At 47.9% G+C, this 18,920-nt stretch overlaps 1 protein-coding gene across 1 annotated transcript in view; it reads left to right on the top strand.

Moving 5' to 3' along the window:
* Ndrg1 (N-myc downstream regulated gene 1) overlaps positions 1 to 18,569 on the top strand; it is a 40,324-nt gene extending 21,755 nt beyond the window's left edge. Inside the window, exons 5-16 of the mRNA NM_008681.2 lie at positions 1,335 to 1,455; positions 3,049 to 3,111; positions 3,823 to 3,883; positions 4,736 to 4,822; positions 5,819 to 5,875; positions 7,641 to 7,744; positions 9,188 to 9,244; positions 9,969 to 10,020; positions 10,642 to 10,689; positions 11,599 to 11,634; positions 13,972 to 14,023; positions 16,779 to 18,569. Coding sequence (NP_032707.2) covers positions 1,335 to 1,455; positions 3,049 to 3,111; positions 3,823 to 3,883; positions 4,736 to 4,822; positions 5,819 to 5,875; positions 7,641 to 7,744; positions 9,188 to 9,244; positions 9,969 to 10,020; positions 10,642 to 10,689; positions 11,599 to 11,634; positions 13,972 to 14,023; positions 16,779 to 17,020 — 980 coding nt within the window. The 3' untranslated portion in view covers positions 17,021 to 18,569. The remainder of the gene's footprint in view (positions 1 to 1,334; positions 1,456 to 3,048; positions 3,112 to 3,822; positions 3,884 to 4,735; positions 4,823 to 5,818; positions 5,876 to 7,640; positions 7,745 to 9,187; positions 9,245 to 9,968; positions 10,021 to 10,641; positions 10,690 to 11,598; positions 11,635 to 13,971; positions 14,024 to 16,778) is intronic.
* Positions 18,570 to 18,920: the final 351 nt, after the last annotated feature.

The following is an 18,920-nucleotide window of genomic DNA, read 5'->3' as shown; positions in this document are numbered from 1 at the left end:
AACACATAGCATTATCAGACCTGTCACAGCAATACCTCACTTCTAGTACCAATTTCTGTCTTAGTCACTGTTCTACTGCTGGGAAGAGACACCATGACCAGGGCACCTCTTACCAAAGAAAGCATTTAATTGGGGGCATGCTTATAGTTTCAAAGGTTTAGTCCATGGTCAATGACAGAAAGCATAAATCAGGCAGGTGCTGGAGAAGTACCTGAGAGCTACATCCTGATCTGGAAGCAAAGAGAGAGAGAGACTGGGCCTGGCATGGGCTTTTGAAACCTCAAACTCTGCCCCTCAGTGACACAATTCTTCCAACAAAGCTATACCCAATCCTTCTAATCTTTTCAAATAGTGCCACTCCCTGATGACTAAGTCTTCAAATACATGAGCCTATGTGTGTGTGTGTGGGGGGGGGCATTCTTATTCAAACCACCACACTGGAGGATGGATACTCAGGGTCTTTGCACTTACCTGTATTATAAACAGTGTTGCAGTGAATTTTCACGCAGTGGATTTTTAAGTTGAAAGGGAGTAAGCCAGGCTTGATGGCTTATGCATATCCTCTTAGCACTTGGGAAGCCAAGTCAAGGGGATTTCTGTGAGTTGGAAATCAACCTAGCCTACATAAGTTACAGGTCATCCAGAGCTACAGAAAACAAACAAACAAACAAACAAACAAAAGTCAAGTGTGGTAGTAGTGTTGCATCCCTCTCTAATCTCAGCAGTCATGGGTAGTGGTAAGAAGAACAGGAGTTCAAAGACAGCCTCAACTATATAGCTAGAGGTCTTTGCCTCAGCCCCTTAACAAATGGGAGACTTATCCTAGGAGACACAGGTAGATACCTCTTGCTTTACCTAACATACTTTTTGTTTGAAAATTATGTGTGCCTTGAAAGATGTCCCAGATCTTAAAGCCTGAGAGACCCAGAGAAGTTCAGGAGTGGATACATCTTGTACTATCCCCATGGCAACCTTTCCAGAGAGGAGACAGAGCCAGACCCTCAGCCACTTCTGGCACTGGCTGCAAATTGATGATTTAAGAAGCTTAGGGGCTAGTTCTACACTGCACCAGACATTAGTTCTATGACTCTTCCTTCCTCTATCACCAGAGGGAGGTCTGGTAGGAAGGGGTGAAGACTTATACTATTTCTTTTTAAGACAGAGTCTCATTATACAGTGAAACTTGTCTAGAACTCCATGGGTATAGATCAGGCTGGCCTCGAACTCACAGAGATGCACACTTTCTTGGGAGCCCCTCTGCTGCTGCTACATGAAGAAAAAAAATGAGTGTATACCTAACATCTTTCTCATTTGCCCCTTGGTGTGTCCTGCAGACAAGACCTGCTACAACCCCCTCTTCAACTCTGAGGACATGCAGGAGATCACACAACATTTTGCTGTCTGCCATGTGGATGCCCCTGGCCAACAGGATGGTGCCCCTTCCTTCCCAGTGGGGTAAGAGCAGAGACCTTCACCCCACAAGCAGATGAGGTGCATGTAGAGGAAGAAATGCCAGCCTGGGTAAAACAAAATTATCCATGGTAAAAGACTAGATTTGCCATCTCTAAGCAGGGCACAGGGATGCATGCCTGGACCCCCAACACTTGGGAAGCTTGAGGTTAGCTTCAAGTCATAGCAAAATCATATTAAATTTTTTTAAAAGGAAAAGGAAAGAAAGAAAAAAGCCAAGACAATATATGTGAATGTATCATAACATTTACTTTTAAACTAGTTTCTTTTCTATTTGTGTGTGTGTGTGTGTGTGTGTGTGTGTGTGAGGGAGAGGGAGAGAGAGACAGAGACAGAGAGACAGAGGGAAAGAGAGAGTGTGCATGCATGCATGTGAACATTTATACTGTGCATCTCACATAGTCTGCAGCTAGGGGGTTGGGCTCGCTGACTCTCATAATATCTCATGCAGGAGGTCTCCTCCAACACTCGATGATAGAACATACAGGAATAGCCCTTTCCCTGGGTTTACGGGCTTTCTGTGGTGTCCCCAGGACCATTTACAGACACATGTAATCTTTTATTACTGATCTCAGTTCTTAATTATTAACTTTTATCATCAAAGAAGAGAAGGGACATCTGGCTCCTCAGGGACAGGTCCAGGTTTAAAGAGCTTGTTCAACAGTGGGGTACAGTTAACCGTTAACCAGCTGACAAAACCAGGGTTCTCTAAGTCACTCTGAGACTCCACTTAGTCTGAGAGATGGGGGGGATGCAGAGGCTCTTACATGTTCCTAAACCTTGCGCCCCCCCCCCCCCCAGAGATAGGTGAAGTGTATTTGTAGATTAAGATGTGAGGTGTGTGCTCCCAAGTTTAACTGGTGACTTTAGGGTGCTTAAAATAGAACACTCTTGGAACAGAATGTGGCTTCTCCCTGCCCTCTCGGGTAGGGTCTGTGTGACACCCCTTGTCTTGGGGCTATCAAAGCAGGATTAGGGATCAATGGCTGTCTTCTCCTCTTTGGAGTCTTCTTCCTGCTTAGGAATCAGCCACTCTCTTTTTTTTTAAAAATATCCATCTCCAGGAAGCTAACAGGAAACTGAAGCGTTCATAGTTAGGTGACTTTTTCATTATTGTACCTGGGAGGCTCTGACTCCAAGCTGAGGTATGACCACTCCCAAAGGAGTCCCATGTCTTTGCCCCTCCTTTCTCCTAAAGGTGTCTCCAGTTAAGTAAAGTCACACCATCCAGGCTCCTCCCAGCTCTTTCAGGGTCCTCCACGTATCGTCTCTGTCTAGGGTCCATTTCTCTACTGGGCTCTGTCTCAGCATCACTTCCTTTAGGAAACCCTTCCTGAACAGTTGAACAAAGTGGATCCCCTTGCTTCTATGTCCTTACAGCCTATCACTGTGCCTTCTCAGTTCAGAGCTACAGTGTTAGGGTGGGGTATGCTTACCCAGTGGATCTGAGGGGTGGGGTTGTAACGTCTCTGTGTGCAAGGGCCTGCTGGTACCTGAGCTTTCAGAATATCCTGTATGGGCGATTTGTTTCTCCCAGGGTCTGGGTTCTCAAGATCTGCCTCCCCATATACCCTACAGGTACATGTACCCCTCAATGGATCAGTTGGCTGAAATGCTTCCTGGAGTCCTTCACCAGTTTGGGTAAGAGCAAAGGACCCTTTTTTCCAAGGTTGTCAGGAAAGGGCAGCTGCTGACCTCCTTCTCTACCTTGACCTGACTACTAAAGTGCAGGTTGGAGTTCTCAGTCAGGTCTGGAAAGGAACTTGCTACAGCTTGTACTCACCGTTTCCTCAACTGGACATTGTGCTCTGTGTCCTGTCACTGTGGCCTTGCTTCTTGAGTGACCCCCAATGCACATTCTGTCCCTGCCTCCTGATCCTATGGAACATTCTGGAAGAGTGTTCCCTGGGATCTTGGCTTCTCTTTCCAGACCCTCATTCTGCCCCTGCAGGCTCCCCTTTCTTTCTCACTTCAGCCTCTCCTTGGGTGGAACTCAATGGTTCTGGCCCAATTTGTTCTCATTCCAAGTTTCAGAATCCAGAAAAAAGCTTGGAAGTGGGGTGAGGCAACTTCTTAATGGGCCTTCCTGTAAATGCTAGGCGTCTCAGAGCCTGGGCTGGCCACAGTCAGGGGAAAACGAGCAAGAGGGTTGAGGCTTTCAAGGCCCCAGCTGTGGACCTGCAGGGCACTCAGGGCAGCCTGCCTCTCATGGCATGGGCAGGCTTGTCAGCATCCTCAAGAATGACATGCAAGGGGTGGAGCTCTCAGGAGTAAGTGAGGAAAGTTTATAGGAGTGGGCAGGGGCTCCATCACATCTCCCTTTGGCGACCTAAATCTTCATTTGGTTTCCAGGCTCAAGAGTGTCATTGGCATGGGGACAGGAGCTGGCGCCTACATCCTGACCCGCTTCGCAGTAAGTTCTTTGGCAGTTTGTGAAGTGACATTAAAAATGATTTAGGGGCCGGGGAGCTAGCTGAGTGGGCAAGAGTGTGCCGTGCAAGCATGGAGAGTTGAGGACTGGAGTTGGAATCAGAACCCGTATAAAAGACAGGCATGGCTGCAGGTGCCTTTGACCTCACTATGGCAGTGGGGTGGAGACAGGGGCATCTGGAGAAGTGCATACATGCATCTGTACTAACAGCTTTGGTCTTTTTGGTGCTGAAATGCCACACTAGATAGGGCTTTTGATCACTGGTCCTGTTCCCTGAACCAGAAATGTGGATGGCTTCTCACTCATAGAGACCTCTGATTTTTGCACTGTTTTATCTCTGAGTTTTGTGACCCAGGTCATCTGGAATTCAGAATTAAGTCTAAATCAGAGTCAGACATGTGCTAGTGTGACAGTGACCACTGCTAGCACTGTCTTTACCAGTTATCTTAAAGAGGTGCATGCCCTTCAGCCCAAGGTATTTTGATGCTTAGTAAGTGTCGCACCTTAATGGTGCCCAGGCGTACCGTCAACCTGGGCATCCGTGTCACCTAGATGCTAGCATGGTTTTGGAGTCCTAAATACATAGGAATTCCAGGAATCGAGCCACAGGGTATCTCTGTGCCCTTCTCACTTAGTTGTGGCTTGGCTATTGCACACTGGGCATTCTTTCTTTTTCTATGGCTTCTTCCTCCTGCTCTCTTGAGGGCCTAGTCCAGTTTTGAATGGAATCTCAGTTCTGCATGGACTATGCAGGAGCCATTAACATCTGCTCTCAGGTCCCCACAGTTGCTAACATAGCCCTCAGTATATGTCATGTTGTGTCTCTGATTACAGCTCAACAACCCTGAGATGGTAGAGGGTCTCGTGCTCATGAATGTGAACCCCTGTGCTGAAGGCTGGATGGACTGGGCTGCCTCTAAGGTAAGGGCGGACAGAGAAGATTGGTGGGGTCCCAGCCTCTACTCAGGGTAGCACCTTCTTGCCCCCACCCCCGCCTCTTTCCTTACTGTCCAAGAGAGTACCCTTCCTCAGCCCTTTTTAGGCTAGCAACCATTTGCTGCTCTCAAAGGTCTTAGAGGTTTCGCCCTGGCTGCTGTCCCAAGGAACCCTGTTGATCCTGTTGATTTTTTTTTCCTAAGTGAGGATTGCTTTCTTTTTTTCTGTAAAGTCCCCATTGTCTGCCAAGGATAGGGAGAAATTTCTGATTAAAGCCACACAGGCTAATGTGACAAGTCTCTTACTGGGATAGTAGTTTTCTTAGGCAGCTGTTGGGGAAAAGGGCATGGGCTACACCTATCCCTTGCTGTCTGCTAGATGCTGTGTTTCTTCCTAAAGTCTTGATATAATTTGGGAGCCCTGTCCATCCCTGTAGGGCAGCCAGGAATGAAGAATCCTGCCTGGCTTTTATTTTATTTTCCAGCTGAGAAAGGGACATTCCATTTGGGTCCACTTGGCTGCTGGTCCACTGTTCTAAGCCAAACAAGGAAGGCTGGGGCACTGGCCTCCAGCTGAGAGATAGGCTGTGGTTTTAATGAATTCCCCATGTGAAGTCAAGACAGCCTGCATATCTAAGGCCATTGGTACCAAAAATGAGTATCAGAGCCTTTGATGCCTGGTGACTTACAGGATCCTTACTATGGCCTGATGTCACGGTTTTTAATACCTTCAGTTAAAAACAAAAGACCTGAGATCTAGGGCCTTCAGCCCCCACTCCATCTCCAGTGCTCCACAGCTGCAAGTGGCCATTGGGCCAGTCCAGGACCCCAGGTCAAGTGTTCATCTCCCTTGCCTATCTCTACCCAAGCAGAACTACCTGTGTTATCTGCCTTCTATCTATAGAGCACCTAGGCTGTCTGACTCTTCTCTCCGCTGTTGAGTCCTAGTTGCTGATTTCTTTCCTTGGTTCATCCTCCACAGATCTCAGGATGGACCCAAGCCCTGCCTGACATGGTGGTGTCCCACCTCTTCGGCAAGGTGAGTGGTGTAGACCTGTGTCCTGTGTCCTCACGGAGCAGTTAACCATGTGACACTCAGCACAGAGCCACATGGGCATGTGGTACAAATGAGATGCAGTCAAGGGGTGACCCAGGCTGAAGTCTGTGAATTATTGTGAAGTATTGACTAATAGCCAGCAAGCCATTCATATGATTTTTCTTGTCTCTCCCACATTGAGAATTTTATACATGTGTACAATGTTTTCTGAACAAATGTACTCTGAGTTCTTTCCCTTCAGCTCTTCCCAGACTTCCCTCCTGACTTCATGTGTGTGTTTGTTTTAAATTACAAAACCCTGCTGGTACTGAGTCTGGTATGAGCGAGTATATAGGGTTATCCACCAGAGCATGAACAACCTACCTGGGGCACATTCCTTGCTGAAAACTGATCTCCCTCCTCCCCTTGAGACACCTTCATTAGCTCCTCACCAGGGGTGGGGTTTCATGATAAACTGTTTTTTGTTGAAGCACAGTGTGTTGCATATTTGAACAAATCTACCAGTCATCTCAGCAACTGAGATGATGGAAATGTCCTTCACCCTTCTCCTCCATGTCATTGCACTGTGAGCCATCCTCTTCTCGTTCCTCCCAGGCACCCTCTGCTCTGCTTTTTGTCCATCAAGTGACTCCTGTACTCCTCTCTTTGCCATGGCTTCTGTCCCTTAGCATGATTATTTTAGAATCTACTCATGTTTTTTTGGACACCATAATAGATTCAGTACTGTGTAATATTCCACTGAATGGACATACCATTGGTTTCCTGTTGACCTGTGTAGGGCCTTCATTTGTAACAGTTTGGGGTCATTAGGAGTGAAGTCTGCAGTGTACATGTCTGTGGGATGAGCTCTGTGTCTGTGTGAGGCACTATCACCAGTTCTTTCCAAGGATTAGCTCAGGGAGCCTGTTCAGGAACTCTCTGACCATGAGGTAAACATGACATTCATTCCAGTCCGAGCTGAAGAAATTCAGACCAGAGGTTGAATGGCTTGGGTAAGGTCTCCAGGAGACCAGGAGAAGTATGACTGGGATTTGAACTTGTAAGTGTAACTACAACATACAGTCTCCTAAGCTGCTTCCTTTGCCTGTGTCTTACATGAGCTGAAGACAGAATAGGCACCCATGTAGCCATGTTGACGCAAGGCCAACAGCCATGCGCGAGGCTGTCCTTTTGGCTCACATCCAAGTTCAATGCCTGGAAAACCCCTCGGTTGTCCAGACCCAGTGAAGCACTGCTTACTGGATGTAGCAGTCTCTGCTGCTGAGCTAATGAACGTGACAACACTTGAATGCCCTCTTGAGTCTCAGGGCAGCAGAAAATACCCTGCTTTGGTGTAACTCCTTGGCTTGTAGTTGAAATGGCTTAGAGCAACCTGAGGTTATCATCACACAGTCCAGACTGTCCCCAAGTCCCTTGAGGCTTTGATGATGCCCCCAAGTTATTGCTGTTAATTCGACCAGATTCCTCAGACCACTTTCCCCCAGAATGTCTTTGTCATGGCTAAGGCTCCTTACTTTTGATCCCCTAAGGGGCAGGTTGCTCTGAGGTCTACCATGAAGCAGGAGTCCCGAGTTTAGCTGAGGCTCCTGAGGGAAAGCTGGTTCTCTGGTACCAGTAGTTATCACTCAGCTGTCTGTACCAGACTCACTCAGTTAGTTACCCCTGCCTCATCTGTGCCTTCCCTTCTTATCTCTGTGGCTGGAGAATGGTGACAAGCCTTCCCCCTCTCTTCCCTCTGTCACTACAGGAGGAGATACACAACAACGTGGAGGTAGTGCACACGTACCGCCAGCACATCCTCAACGACATGAACCCGAGCAACCTACACTTATTCATCAGCGCCTACAACAGGTGAGAGCCCTGTGCAGGCACAGAAGCTGCCAGGTCACACTGGGGTCCTCATCAGCTTCCTGCAGCAAACCTGGGATGGAAGCAGAGAGCAGGACTGGCCGAGCAGCTGTAGGTTGATAGGGTGGGGCCCAGGGAAGGACAATGGCCGTGTGGGAGCTGCCTCGCTCTTTGCACTGAGTGAGCTCTGCTGGGATCTGAGCTCCCACCCAGACTGTGGGGCCAGATGAGTGGGATGTAGCTGAGTGGTCAGAGTGGAGAGCTGAGGAGTGTGCCCAAGGCTGACTCACAATAAAAGCCCCTGAGAGTGGAGCTGAGCAAAGGATAGAAACATTGTAAGGATTCAGAACCCTAGAGGCTGCTGGGAGGAGAGGCAGCTGAGGGTAAAGGATGAGGTACCTGAGGTTTCCTGGGGGAGAGGACTACACAAGGATATTAGCATCAGTCAGAAGTTCTAGAACCTTCTAGTGAAAACGTGTGAAGTACCTCGGCCACACTCCCAATACAGCGGCCAGCAGTGAGCCTTGCATACAGATCTGACCTAGGGCAGTGCCTAAGACTTAACCTGCTGGAACTGAGTTTGCATTTGTAATGAGTTTAGGTTCTCTGATGGACTCTGGTACCTTTTCCCCAGTACTGTCAGCATCTCACTGCAGGGGCCCCTGGCATTCTCTCTGCTGTCTGAAGACGCAGTTGGGTACCAAGAAGAGGGAGATGGATGGGCTCCTGACTGGACAGTGGGAATCACAGGAGTCCCTGCACAGCGGCTAATGGAAAGGGGCTCTTACCAAGGCTATTTCCCAATGAGGGCGCAAATGCACAGAAAGGTTTAGTCTGCTTCCACAAGACACACAGCTAGGCAGTGGCATGGTGTGGTGACTTAAATCCTGCCACGCTGGCTTCAGTCTCAGAGCTTCGGAGGGTAGAGAGGCCAGGTGTTCACTTGCAGGGATCAGCTCTACACTAGACATCTGCTAGGCAAGTGGAACACCAGTGTAGGCTTCAGCACACATAGAAGAGCAGGTCTGAGTTTTAGAGATGACATCAGAGCTGCCGAGGGAAGGCTTCAGTTAGCAGTGGAGGGGTGCTAGGAGTCAATTCCTGAGCTTTTAGCAATGATAGGTAGGGACTCTAGCTAGGGGCACAGGGAGGCAGGGACCTTTAGTGAGGACCTGATTTGTTTTACTGTAGAAATAATATTAATACTGATATCAAATTTTGGGCAAAATGAGGAGGGTTTTGCTAGAAACAGATGAAAACCTGCTGCTCTTAACTGCTTCTATGGACACCAAGTAGCCATGGGGTCTTGAAAGCTGCATGACCTCATGAAGATGACCTGTGGATGGTTTTTTAGAATGGTCTATGGAGGTTCCTGCAGGGTTGGTGTAGTGGGAATGGCTGCTGGGGTAGGTTTGTTCATGCTAACCACGTGCGAAATATCTGCAGCCGGAGAGACCTGGAGATTGAGCGGCCAATGCCTGGAACCCACACTGTCACTTTGCAGTAAGTGGCTACTTTCTCCTATGTTGTCTTCCTGGCTTTATTCAGGGCTGCTGGTGGGGGCTTCTGCTGGGTGGGAGAAACTCCACCTTAGGGTGGAGCACTACAGTAGAGATGACTATCTATGTGCTATCCCAGGGATCTGACTTGAACTTTCCCCTTTGAGTAGCTGAAGTCAGCATCAGGACCAGGATTGTGTGATCATATCTAAAGCCCTTGGATTAGGAGGCTGACTGCCTTCATATCCAACACCGATGGCTTCCCAAAGCCTATAGATTAAAAAAAATGCAGGATCTGACATGAGAGAGTCCTGAATGTCTAGTAGGAAAGGTCACAGCTAACATATTCCACTGGCATTGATGGTGTCTTTCTATGTGTGTCACACTGTTGGGTAGTTAAGAACCTGGCTTTGTCATTTATGCCAGACATTTTTTCCCCCATCTTAATTCCTAGAAGATTCCTTTTTCTCCTTCCTTGGTCAGAGGTGCTTTGGAATGAAGTCATTAAGACACTCAATCATTGGGCTGAAAGTTTATACTTATGTATAAGTAACTGCCATACCATTTTATTCAGAGTTCAAAGCAGAGGATCATACCATAGAGACAGAGGCACAGAGGGCTCTAGGAAACCTAAAGAGCCTTTTAGAATCCTGCTGTAGCCTGAAGTCTGACATCTAAGAACCTGGAGATGGACCCTAGGCTGACTCCTCTTCCCCTTTCCCATGCAGGTGCCCTGCTCTGCTGGTAGTTGGAGACAACTCTCCTGCCGTGGATGCTGTGGTACGTATCAGTTCAGCAGGCCATGGGTGCTCACCTGTATGACCCTCCAAATGCGAAGACATTGTTTAAAATGTGACATCACCTCGGGGCAGAGCTCAGACCAGCTTCTCTCTGTAGCCACTGGTTCTCACTGCCTGGCCATCCGCTTCCCCTGCCCTCCTGCTTTTCATGGGCCCCTCGTCTACATGGCGGAATCAATGCTAGGATTCATGGCTAGGGATTCTTTCTCAGTCTCAGCCGCAGGTGAACGTTTCTGCTTAGAAGAAGAGCACGGCAGCTGCGGCAGGCAGAGCTTTCTGCCTCAGTCTATCCTTTAGTTCACACCTGCACTGCTAGGGAAGCTCAGAGAGGATGCCTACTTTCTGTCATTCCCACGTCTGGGGAGATGTGTGATGTGAAATTGTTGTTCAGAGTTATGACTATCTCGCTCGGCCTCTGCAGTGCTCCATGGAGTTGGTTGTCCCTGAGTTGGCTCCAGGTCACAGAGCCAGTCATGATAAGGCCAGGCTCCAAAGCCACATGCTTTAACAACCTAAATGTTTCAGGTGGTAGGACAGGGTGCAGGGGACTCATGACATTGGCTGTGAGTCGAGTACTTACCTGGCCTTTCTCCTTGTTTAGGTGGAATGCAATTCTAAATTGGACCCAACGAAGACCACCCTGCTCAAGGTAATGAACAGGAGTTGGCCTGCAGTTGTCATGGTTTCAAGGACTCACATATTTTGAGAGCTGAGCTATGCTTATTGAAGCAGAGAACTGTTTTAGGAGCCATAAAGGCAGAGGCAGGAGGATGTCAGCTACATGGCATGTTCTAGGCTAGCCCAGATCGTATATTAAGACCCTGTCTCTGAAAGACAGGAAGGGAGGGAAACATGAAGAGAGAGAGGTAGGGAAGGAAGGAAGCAAGCTTGGAATCCATCTGAGGCTGCTAAGTGGTCCATCCCAGGGACTAGACTGCAGGGGTCTACACACTTTGCCTGTGTAGCTAAAGGAAGAGAGACTGGGAGCACAGGACAAAAGTCTTCTTTTCCTAGGATGAGGCAAAGATATCCTTGCACCAGATGCCTCTGGGTAGTGAGAGATTGTAAGGCCAAGGAAACAGCCTCCAGCAAAGTCTCCTGACTACAGTGTGATTGCTACCTTGTGCTTAGAGGTCTACAACCCCCGCCTCCCCCCCAGCATGCAGTCAGGACTGTTTGCACACCCAAAGCCACCTGTGTATGGCAGCTGTGTCTGGGATGTGCCCCAGGCTCGGGCTCCTTCCCGAGGATCTCTCTTCACTGGGTATGCTCTGGAGGTTGGGATCTTGAAAGTTCCATAAGCCACTTTGGCTTCCATAATAGCACAGTTGAGTCTGTATGTATGCTCTTAGGGGTTGATATGGAGTGACCTGTGGGGGATATTGCTCTGTATAAGCTTTGAGCAGTAGTTGCCAAGGAAGATAAGGGGTTACAGTCAACAGCAGCACCCACTCAAGAGCAGTGCTAGGTGGGTGATGCTGGGGCCAGTCCCACAGAGCACAGATCACCACAGCTATGCCCTGGGTGTTTGGTGCTAACCAGCCTCCCTCCTTCCTAGATGGCAGACTGTGGAGGCCTTCCTCAGATCTCTCAGGTGAGTGAAATTGTGGCTTTTTCATTTAAAACCTGTTACCTTCTACTGGTGGGGTGTATGTGCCTTTGGGGCCCGGAAACTCACATTTTCCTACTGTCTCTGTGTGCCAAAATGGTAGTTTATAAATATATTCTACATGAAATGTGCTTTATAAATGTTGTGGAGTCACTCGATCCCTATCAAGCAGCCTTTGGGGACTGGATGACCTTGAGGGCCACAGGCTTAAGAGATTTGCCAGATGGACCTGGCTTGGCTATGGGTTCAGAATCTTGATTGCCCTGCCCTAGCCTGGGGCCACTGGGAGCTCGAGCCACGAGCAGAGGGAGGGATAGAGAATATATCACACCAAAATGTATGTTCATACACCCCCTCCATACACACACACACATACATGCATATGCACATGAGAATTGAGCATGTGTGCCTGTGTGTGCACATATGTACATTCATGCGCATCTATATGCACATGGATCCAGGTGTGTGGGGACCTGCATCTTTGAATCTACACAGCTTCCTTGCTCATCTTCCTCCTGCCCATGTTCTGCTTCCTGTTCTCTTTATTTGCTTGCAGCCAGGACAGACCTAGCCTCGTCTGGACTATTAAACACTATGTAAACACCAGTGGGAACTGAGCTTCAAGCCTGATTACAATGTATCCCCTCCCACATCCCTTCCCAGGCTAGGTGTGTTAGCAAAAGACTTTCTCACCTCTGGCCACTTTGTACCTCACCTTCTTAGAGGCTGGAGGTGCTGGCATCTCAGCTCAGCATCATTAGGGGAAACTGAGGCTGCAGAGAAGGATTGTTGCCTATGGTAACAGTTGCCAGTGATACCCAGCTGGCCCACTTTTCTTATTCAGAAGAAGTCCAACTCCAAAACAAAAGACATCCTTTTTCTCTGCAGCCAACTCATGTCACAAAAATCCTAGGGGGCAACTTTTGCATAGTCAAATGTCACTTGGGTTCTTTGCCTCATTGCAGATGAGTGGCAGGATTGTGCAGGGACCACACGGTCTCTGTGAGGAGACTGAGCCACTGGGTGGTGTCTTCCTGAACTGGGATCAAGGGATAACACACATATACCGTTGGAGGCACCTTGTCCCCCAGTTCAGTTAATTGAGTTGTGTAGAGGAGACAGTGACTCTGAAAGTGGCCTTGGCACTGCCCTGATCACTTATCCAAGGATAGCCTGGTTAACCTAGCTAGTGTTATAGCTACCCACCCATAGCCATTTATTTCATTCATCTTTCCTTGTATCCTTTTTTCTTCCATTTCTTCTCCCACCTATCTTTTTCCTCTTCTTCAACTTAGTTTTCATCTTCCAGTCAATGCACAATCTGACCTTCTATACCTTTTCCTTCTTTGACCCTTGTTCCAGCCCTTCCTTCTCTGTTTCTTTCTTTCCCACTTCCCTCCCCCTGTCCTTCCCTCCACCTCCATCCCTTCTTCCTTCCCACCTTCTTCCCTCCTTCCTGCCATCTCTTCATCTCTTCATCTCTCCATGCTTCTCTCCCTCTATCCCTCCGTTTCTCCATCCCCCTCTTTTTATAGTCCTTTCTTTTGTTCTTCCATCTCTCTATCCCTCTGTCCTTCCCACCATTTCTCATCTCTCTGTCCCTCTGTCCTTCCCACCATTTCTCATCTCTCTGTCCCTCTGTCCTTCCCACCATTTCTCTACCCCCCCACCCCGGCCTGTCTTTTCACTAATATTTTCCAATGACCATCCTTCCTTCTACTCATTCAACCTTTGTATCATTAACCTGACATGAACCACCTCGGGCACAAAGGTTCCTGGCACAGAGGCCTCCGGTTCATCCATACAACTTGCACTTATTAGTTCCGGTCCTTGGGTCCAGGCAGCTGCCACCCATTTTATTCATCTATGCCACCCACATGCACTTGGGAGTACTGGTCCTGGAAGGCTGGTGTCAGGTTTCCTGGAGCTGGTTGTGCAGAGTCCCTAGCAGGCCATGTGGCTCATGGCCTTGGGCTGTGAGCACAGAGTGTGTCTTCACCCTATATGCAGTTGAGGACACTGTCTGGGGGACTTTTGGGATAGCATTTGAAATGTAAATGAAGAAAATACCTAATTTTTTAAAAAAAAAGAAAGAAAGAAATCTTGGAAGTTATCCATGCCCTTTCAACAATGAGGCAGGTTTAAGCTGGTCAAAACTGATTCTGGTCCCCACGAGCATCCTGGGTTTTTCTTCCACTTCTATGCTTTTCCTGTTTACATGTTGTGGCTCCATCTTGGGCCAGAGCTCTAGCTTACAGGTACAGGTGACCCAGGATGATCTATATCTCCAGCCATTGACTTCACTCTCTCTCTCTCCTACAGCCCGCCAAGCTTGCTGAGGCCTTCAAGTACTTTGTGCAGGGCATGGGATACAGTGAGTATAACATCTTGGGCACAGAAAGGTGTTGGGGTGGTAATGTCATAGTCAGTGGGGGCTGGAGAGGGCTCTGTCATCTTGGCTGGCTTCAGCTCTTAAGCACTAGGCAAGTCTAAGAAGGAGTAGTAACAATCACACATGGCTGAATGAGGAATGGATCAGCACCCAGTTTGGTTTTTGTGCTGCATATGTCACACAGCAAACTAAGATGGTGCTAGCCTATCTGTGCAGCGTGTTCTCAGAGGACCTCATCGTGTGTTCAGTCTGATTTTATATCTATATAGATATAAATATACACATATCTATATCTATATAGATATAGATAGAAGAAGTTGCTTCACATCTGACATTTATTTAGCTTTACATGAGAACATTTAAAAACCATTTGATGCAAGAATGAGACAATATTGTTGTTGGCAAGGCTGGTCTTTGAACTCCTAATAGTCCTCTTGCCTCAGTCGCCCAAGTGCTAGGATTACAGACAAGAAGCACTATTCTAGGCTAGGACTATCTCTTTAAACACCACCATTGCCAACAATAACAACAAAAAACCACAAACCCAACAACAACCAAAACAATGACCAGCAGCTGAATAAGGAATGCCCCTAATTTTGATCACATGCTCACTCAGGAGACCAGCAGTTGTAGCAACGATAGAGATGATAACGGTGATGAAGGATTAATAAGGATTTTTGTCTCCTTTAACCATACCATCATAATAATCCTAGAAGGGAGAGGCTAAGCAGGCCGCAAAGAGGTTTGAAGCTGATTGAGCCAGAGCTCTATGTAAGAGGGAGCCCAGAGTGCCTGAGATCGAAGGTAGGGTGCTTCCTTGATAGATCACTTTTTAAAAAAGATCTATTTATTTATTATATGTAAGTACACTGTAGCTGTCTCCAGACACTCCAGAAGAAGGAGTCAGATCTCACTACGGATGGTTGTGAGCCACCACGTGGTTGCTGGAATTTGAACTCAGGTGCTTCAAGAAGAGCAGTCAGTGCTCTTTACCACTGAACCATCTCCCCAGCCATCTTTGCTAGATCATTATATCAAGGAACTGAAGGACTGAGCACCCCGCTGTATCCTGCTTTAAGCTTAGAGTGAGCTTGTCATTCAGGCAGTCCCATAGATCTAGGAGAAAAATAAAAGGGAGAGACACAGACCCAAAGGGTGGGTTGCTGAAACAGAAGGTTCCAGCTCACAGGCTGCCTGCCTGTGATCCTGGGCTCCTAAGACTCGTCCATTGTGTGTCTGGTGTCATGGGAAGCTGTCATTTCCTGGTGAGGTCATCAGGACTCAGAGATTTGGGTGGAGAAATCGAGACGCAGGAACAAACATAGGGGTCACAGATGTGCCCTGACCCTACCTCTTTCTGAATTAAAAACAGGCTGTTCTGAGATGGTATACTTCTGTTGTCTCAGCATTTGGAATGAAGAAGTGGAAGGATAGTGAATTCAAGGTCTTCCCAGCTACACAGAGAGTTTAAGGCCAGCCTGGGATAAATGGAGCTTTGCTCAAAACCAAAAACTAATGGATAAAAACAACAACCAGGAAGAAAAGGAAAGAAAGGAAAAGGAAGGAAAGGAAAGGAAAGGAAAGGAAAGGAAAGAAAGAGGGAAAGAAAGAAAGAGAAGGGGAGAGAGAAAAGAAGGAAGAAAGGAAGAAAGGGAAAGTCAGACAGACAGACAAACCAGGAACAACACTAATTCTTTAAGGAGTGAATTCCACTGAGCAAGGACTAATCCAATTTTGGGTGTCTGATCTAGGGCTGTGCTTCATTGGGGTGTGGCATTAGTCACCCCAATGAGTAACCTAAGAGATCCCCACAAATAAAGCTCTTAAGCGTCAAGAATGCATTTTTCCTACAACTTCAGAGGCTGCAAATCTGAGGTCAAGGTTTGGACAGGGCTGGGCTCACTTTTCAAGGCCCTTTCTTGCCTTCTGGATTCTGCTGACTACATCATAGGCCTTCTGTGGCTTCTGGCTGCATTACACCAATCTCTCCATCCATATGGGGTGGCTCTCTCTTGTTTTCTTTTTAATGATATTGGGCTTTAGATTAGGGATCATTCTAATCCAGAAGGACCTTGTCTTAACTAAATATCTCTAAGTATTCCAAACAAGGTCATATTCTGAAGTTTCAGGTGAGCATGAATTTGGGGGGAGCACTGCCACCCTAGATAGGAGGAGGATTGTCTTGTATCCCATTCTGTCAGTCATCTGCTGTGGTATGCGCAGTTTTGGTCATGCTAAGGTTTGAGAGCTAGCAGGCTTTTGGAAGGCAGACAGATGGCTAACATTTCCTTAGGAACCATGTGGTGAGACCTTGGGGGTTATTCTTGGGATGTGCAGGAACTAACCTTGCTGGCTTCCACATTCTACTGCCTACTGACAGTACATTTAAGAGGAGGTTACACGAAGTCTTCATTTTGCAAATGAAAATGGGAAGGCTTCAAGTGTGATGATCTGGTGGTCACCTAGCTAATAAGCACATAACAAACTGGGGGTCAGACCCAGGTCATGGCTCAGGACTCTTGCCATGTAATTGTTATGTGCCTTTCCCACATATTGGACTTTACTGTCCTCTTTGTGAGTGACACAGAAGGTAGATGGCTCACAGGATGAAGACAATAGAGAAGTGGTGTTCAGCTGGGCTCTTACGATTAACTGTCATGGCTGGCAGCCAGGGGTAGAGTCCCACACCTGTAGAGGCTTCCTGTATCCTAACCATATTTGTCTTCTGTGTTCCCAGTGCCTTCTGCCAGCATGACTCGCCTGATGCGGTCCCGCACAGCCTCTGGCTCCAGTGTCACATCCCTGGAGGGCACCCGTAGCCGCTCCCATACCAGCGAGGGCCCCCGAAGCCGCTCGCACACCAGTGAGGGGTCCCGTAGCCGCTCCCATACCAGTGAGGATGCCCGTCTCAACATCACCCCCAACTCGGGTGCCACCGGAAACAATGCCGGGCCCAAGTCCATGGAGGTGTCCTGCTAAGCAATCTGTGCATCAGTCACCCTGGACTGGTGGCCTCTCCCTTAGCCCCCAACCCTTGCCTGCCACCCTACGCTAATGCGGTATTAATCTAAAGCTGCTTTTGTAAGAATGAACTCTGGCGGTGGCAGACCCAGGCTGTTCTGACTGCCTCCTGGGACCAGGGTGGGTGGTGGTGGACCAAAGGCAAGAAGCAGTTCAGCGTACTGTTCTGCTAACAAGTGGCCTGGTGGACCCTCTCTCTACCCTCAGACACCAAACTGCCAAAACTAAGAAATAGATAGCTGTAACACTGCCTGGCTCCAAGCCCAGGCTGATCCAGCATTCTGGTTCATAGGCGTTTTGCCAACCTGCCTACTTCCTGTTTCCTCCCCACTAAACTCATTCCTGGAAACAAACTTCTGTTTTGAAAGGAGAGAGAGAGGCAGGAAAGTTGGGCGCCTTATTTTAAGTAGAGAAACCAAGAAAGGAAGAGAAAAAAAGGCAGGGTCTAGGGCAGGTAGAGGAAAAACACAACAAGTCTACTAGGCTCACTTGAAGGAATTGATTTTAAAGTTCTGGACACTGAAACCCACAACCTGTTTTTCTGGCAACCTTTTAACGTGCAAGAAAAACTGGTAACAAACCCCAGGCTTTATAGAGAAAGTGATCCAGCAAATGTGGGGCATCAGTGATTTAAGACTCTTGCTATGCAGTCTACTGTACCCCGCTCCCATTCCACAGTGAATGAGTGGATGACACCTCTGTCCCTCGGGAAGATGGTTTTGATTTGTTGTTGCATTCTTTGAGGCAGAGGGAGAACCCAGCAGGTGACAGGGGTCCTTGTCTGGGATGAGTCTTTAGGATGGGAAGGGTGGGGATAGAATGGCCCTGGGATTTTGAGGACTCATGGTAGGGCCAAGTGCTAGAACCTGGTGGGTGTGATTTCATTGATCTGGAATCTTGTGTGACTGAGTCACACCTTGTCTCCCATAATTGATGTCTGGCATTGATTTGAAACTTGATAGCTGAATGTCTCTTAACTGGCCCATCGCTGGTTCTTCAGAGAGAACCGTATGTTCTAGTGGGGGAAGGACTGGTTTTGGGTTCTGTACATTCCACGGGAACTTGCTTCCCTCTCCTGCCCCTCCTGCTGACTGGGTTTGTAGCATTGGCCTCTTAAGCAATGCCAGCCTAATGCCCATGCTCCATACTACTGCCTTTTGATTCTTACTGTGGCTAACCTTGAACCTTTCCTATAGGAAATGTGATCAGATCAGAGACACTTGATCGTTGGGAGTCAGCCCTCAAGGCCTGGCGACTTCCAGGATCTTGGAGTTGCTAGAGGAAAAGTAGTTATGCCCTATAGGCGGCATGAGAGACAAGGGATCAGTTTACCTGCCAACTCCTACCGTGGAGGAGGAGTTCCACTGACCTTGTGTAGAAAGATCAGGAATCCAGGCCAGGGTGATTGAATGCTGACAAGAAATCACTGTATATGTCTCTCCAGGGCAGTTTCTTAATAAGATGTTTGTATTTATTTCCAGACCAATAAATTTGTAACTTTGCAGTGGCTTGTGTCTTTTCCTCTCCCTATGAGGGTGGGTGTGGCATTGTGGAGCAGGAAGGGGTGGAACTTTATCCTTGACACCAGAGCCCCTGCTGCGTGCCCCTTACTTTTGGAGTTCTTTGCCACAGAATGACACTGACCAGTAGAAATGGCACTGTCTGTCATATAGGTTTCTAAACTTTCTGGTAGTGATATTGAAGGAAGAAGAATCAGGCGAAAATAAGTTAGGCATCCCTGTAGCCTAATATATCAACTAACATCATTTCTATGCAAGCAGTCAGGCACATCTTTTTCTGCAGTAAGGAATTCAGTGTGCAGGCAGCCTTGCCACACACCAGGCACCTAGTAGCAGGT

Source organism: Mus musculus, chromosome 15, assembly GCF_000001635.26.
Source record: "Mus musculus strain C57BL/6J chromosome 15, GRCm38.p6 C57BL/6J".
Lineage (NCBI taxonomy): Eukaryota > Metazoa > Chordata > Mammalia > Rodentia > Muridae > Mus > Mus musculus.
This window is presented reverse-complemented; position numbering and strand designations above follow the sequence as displayed.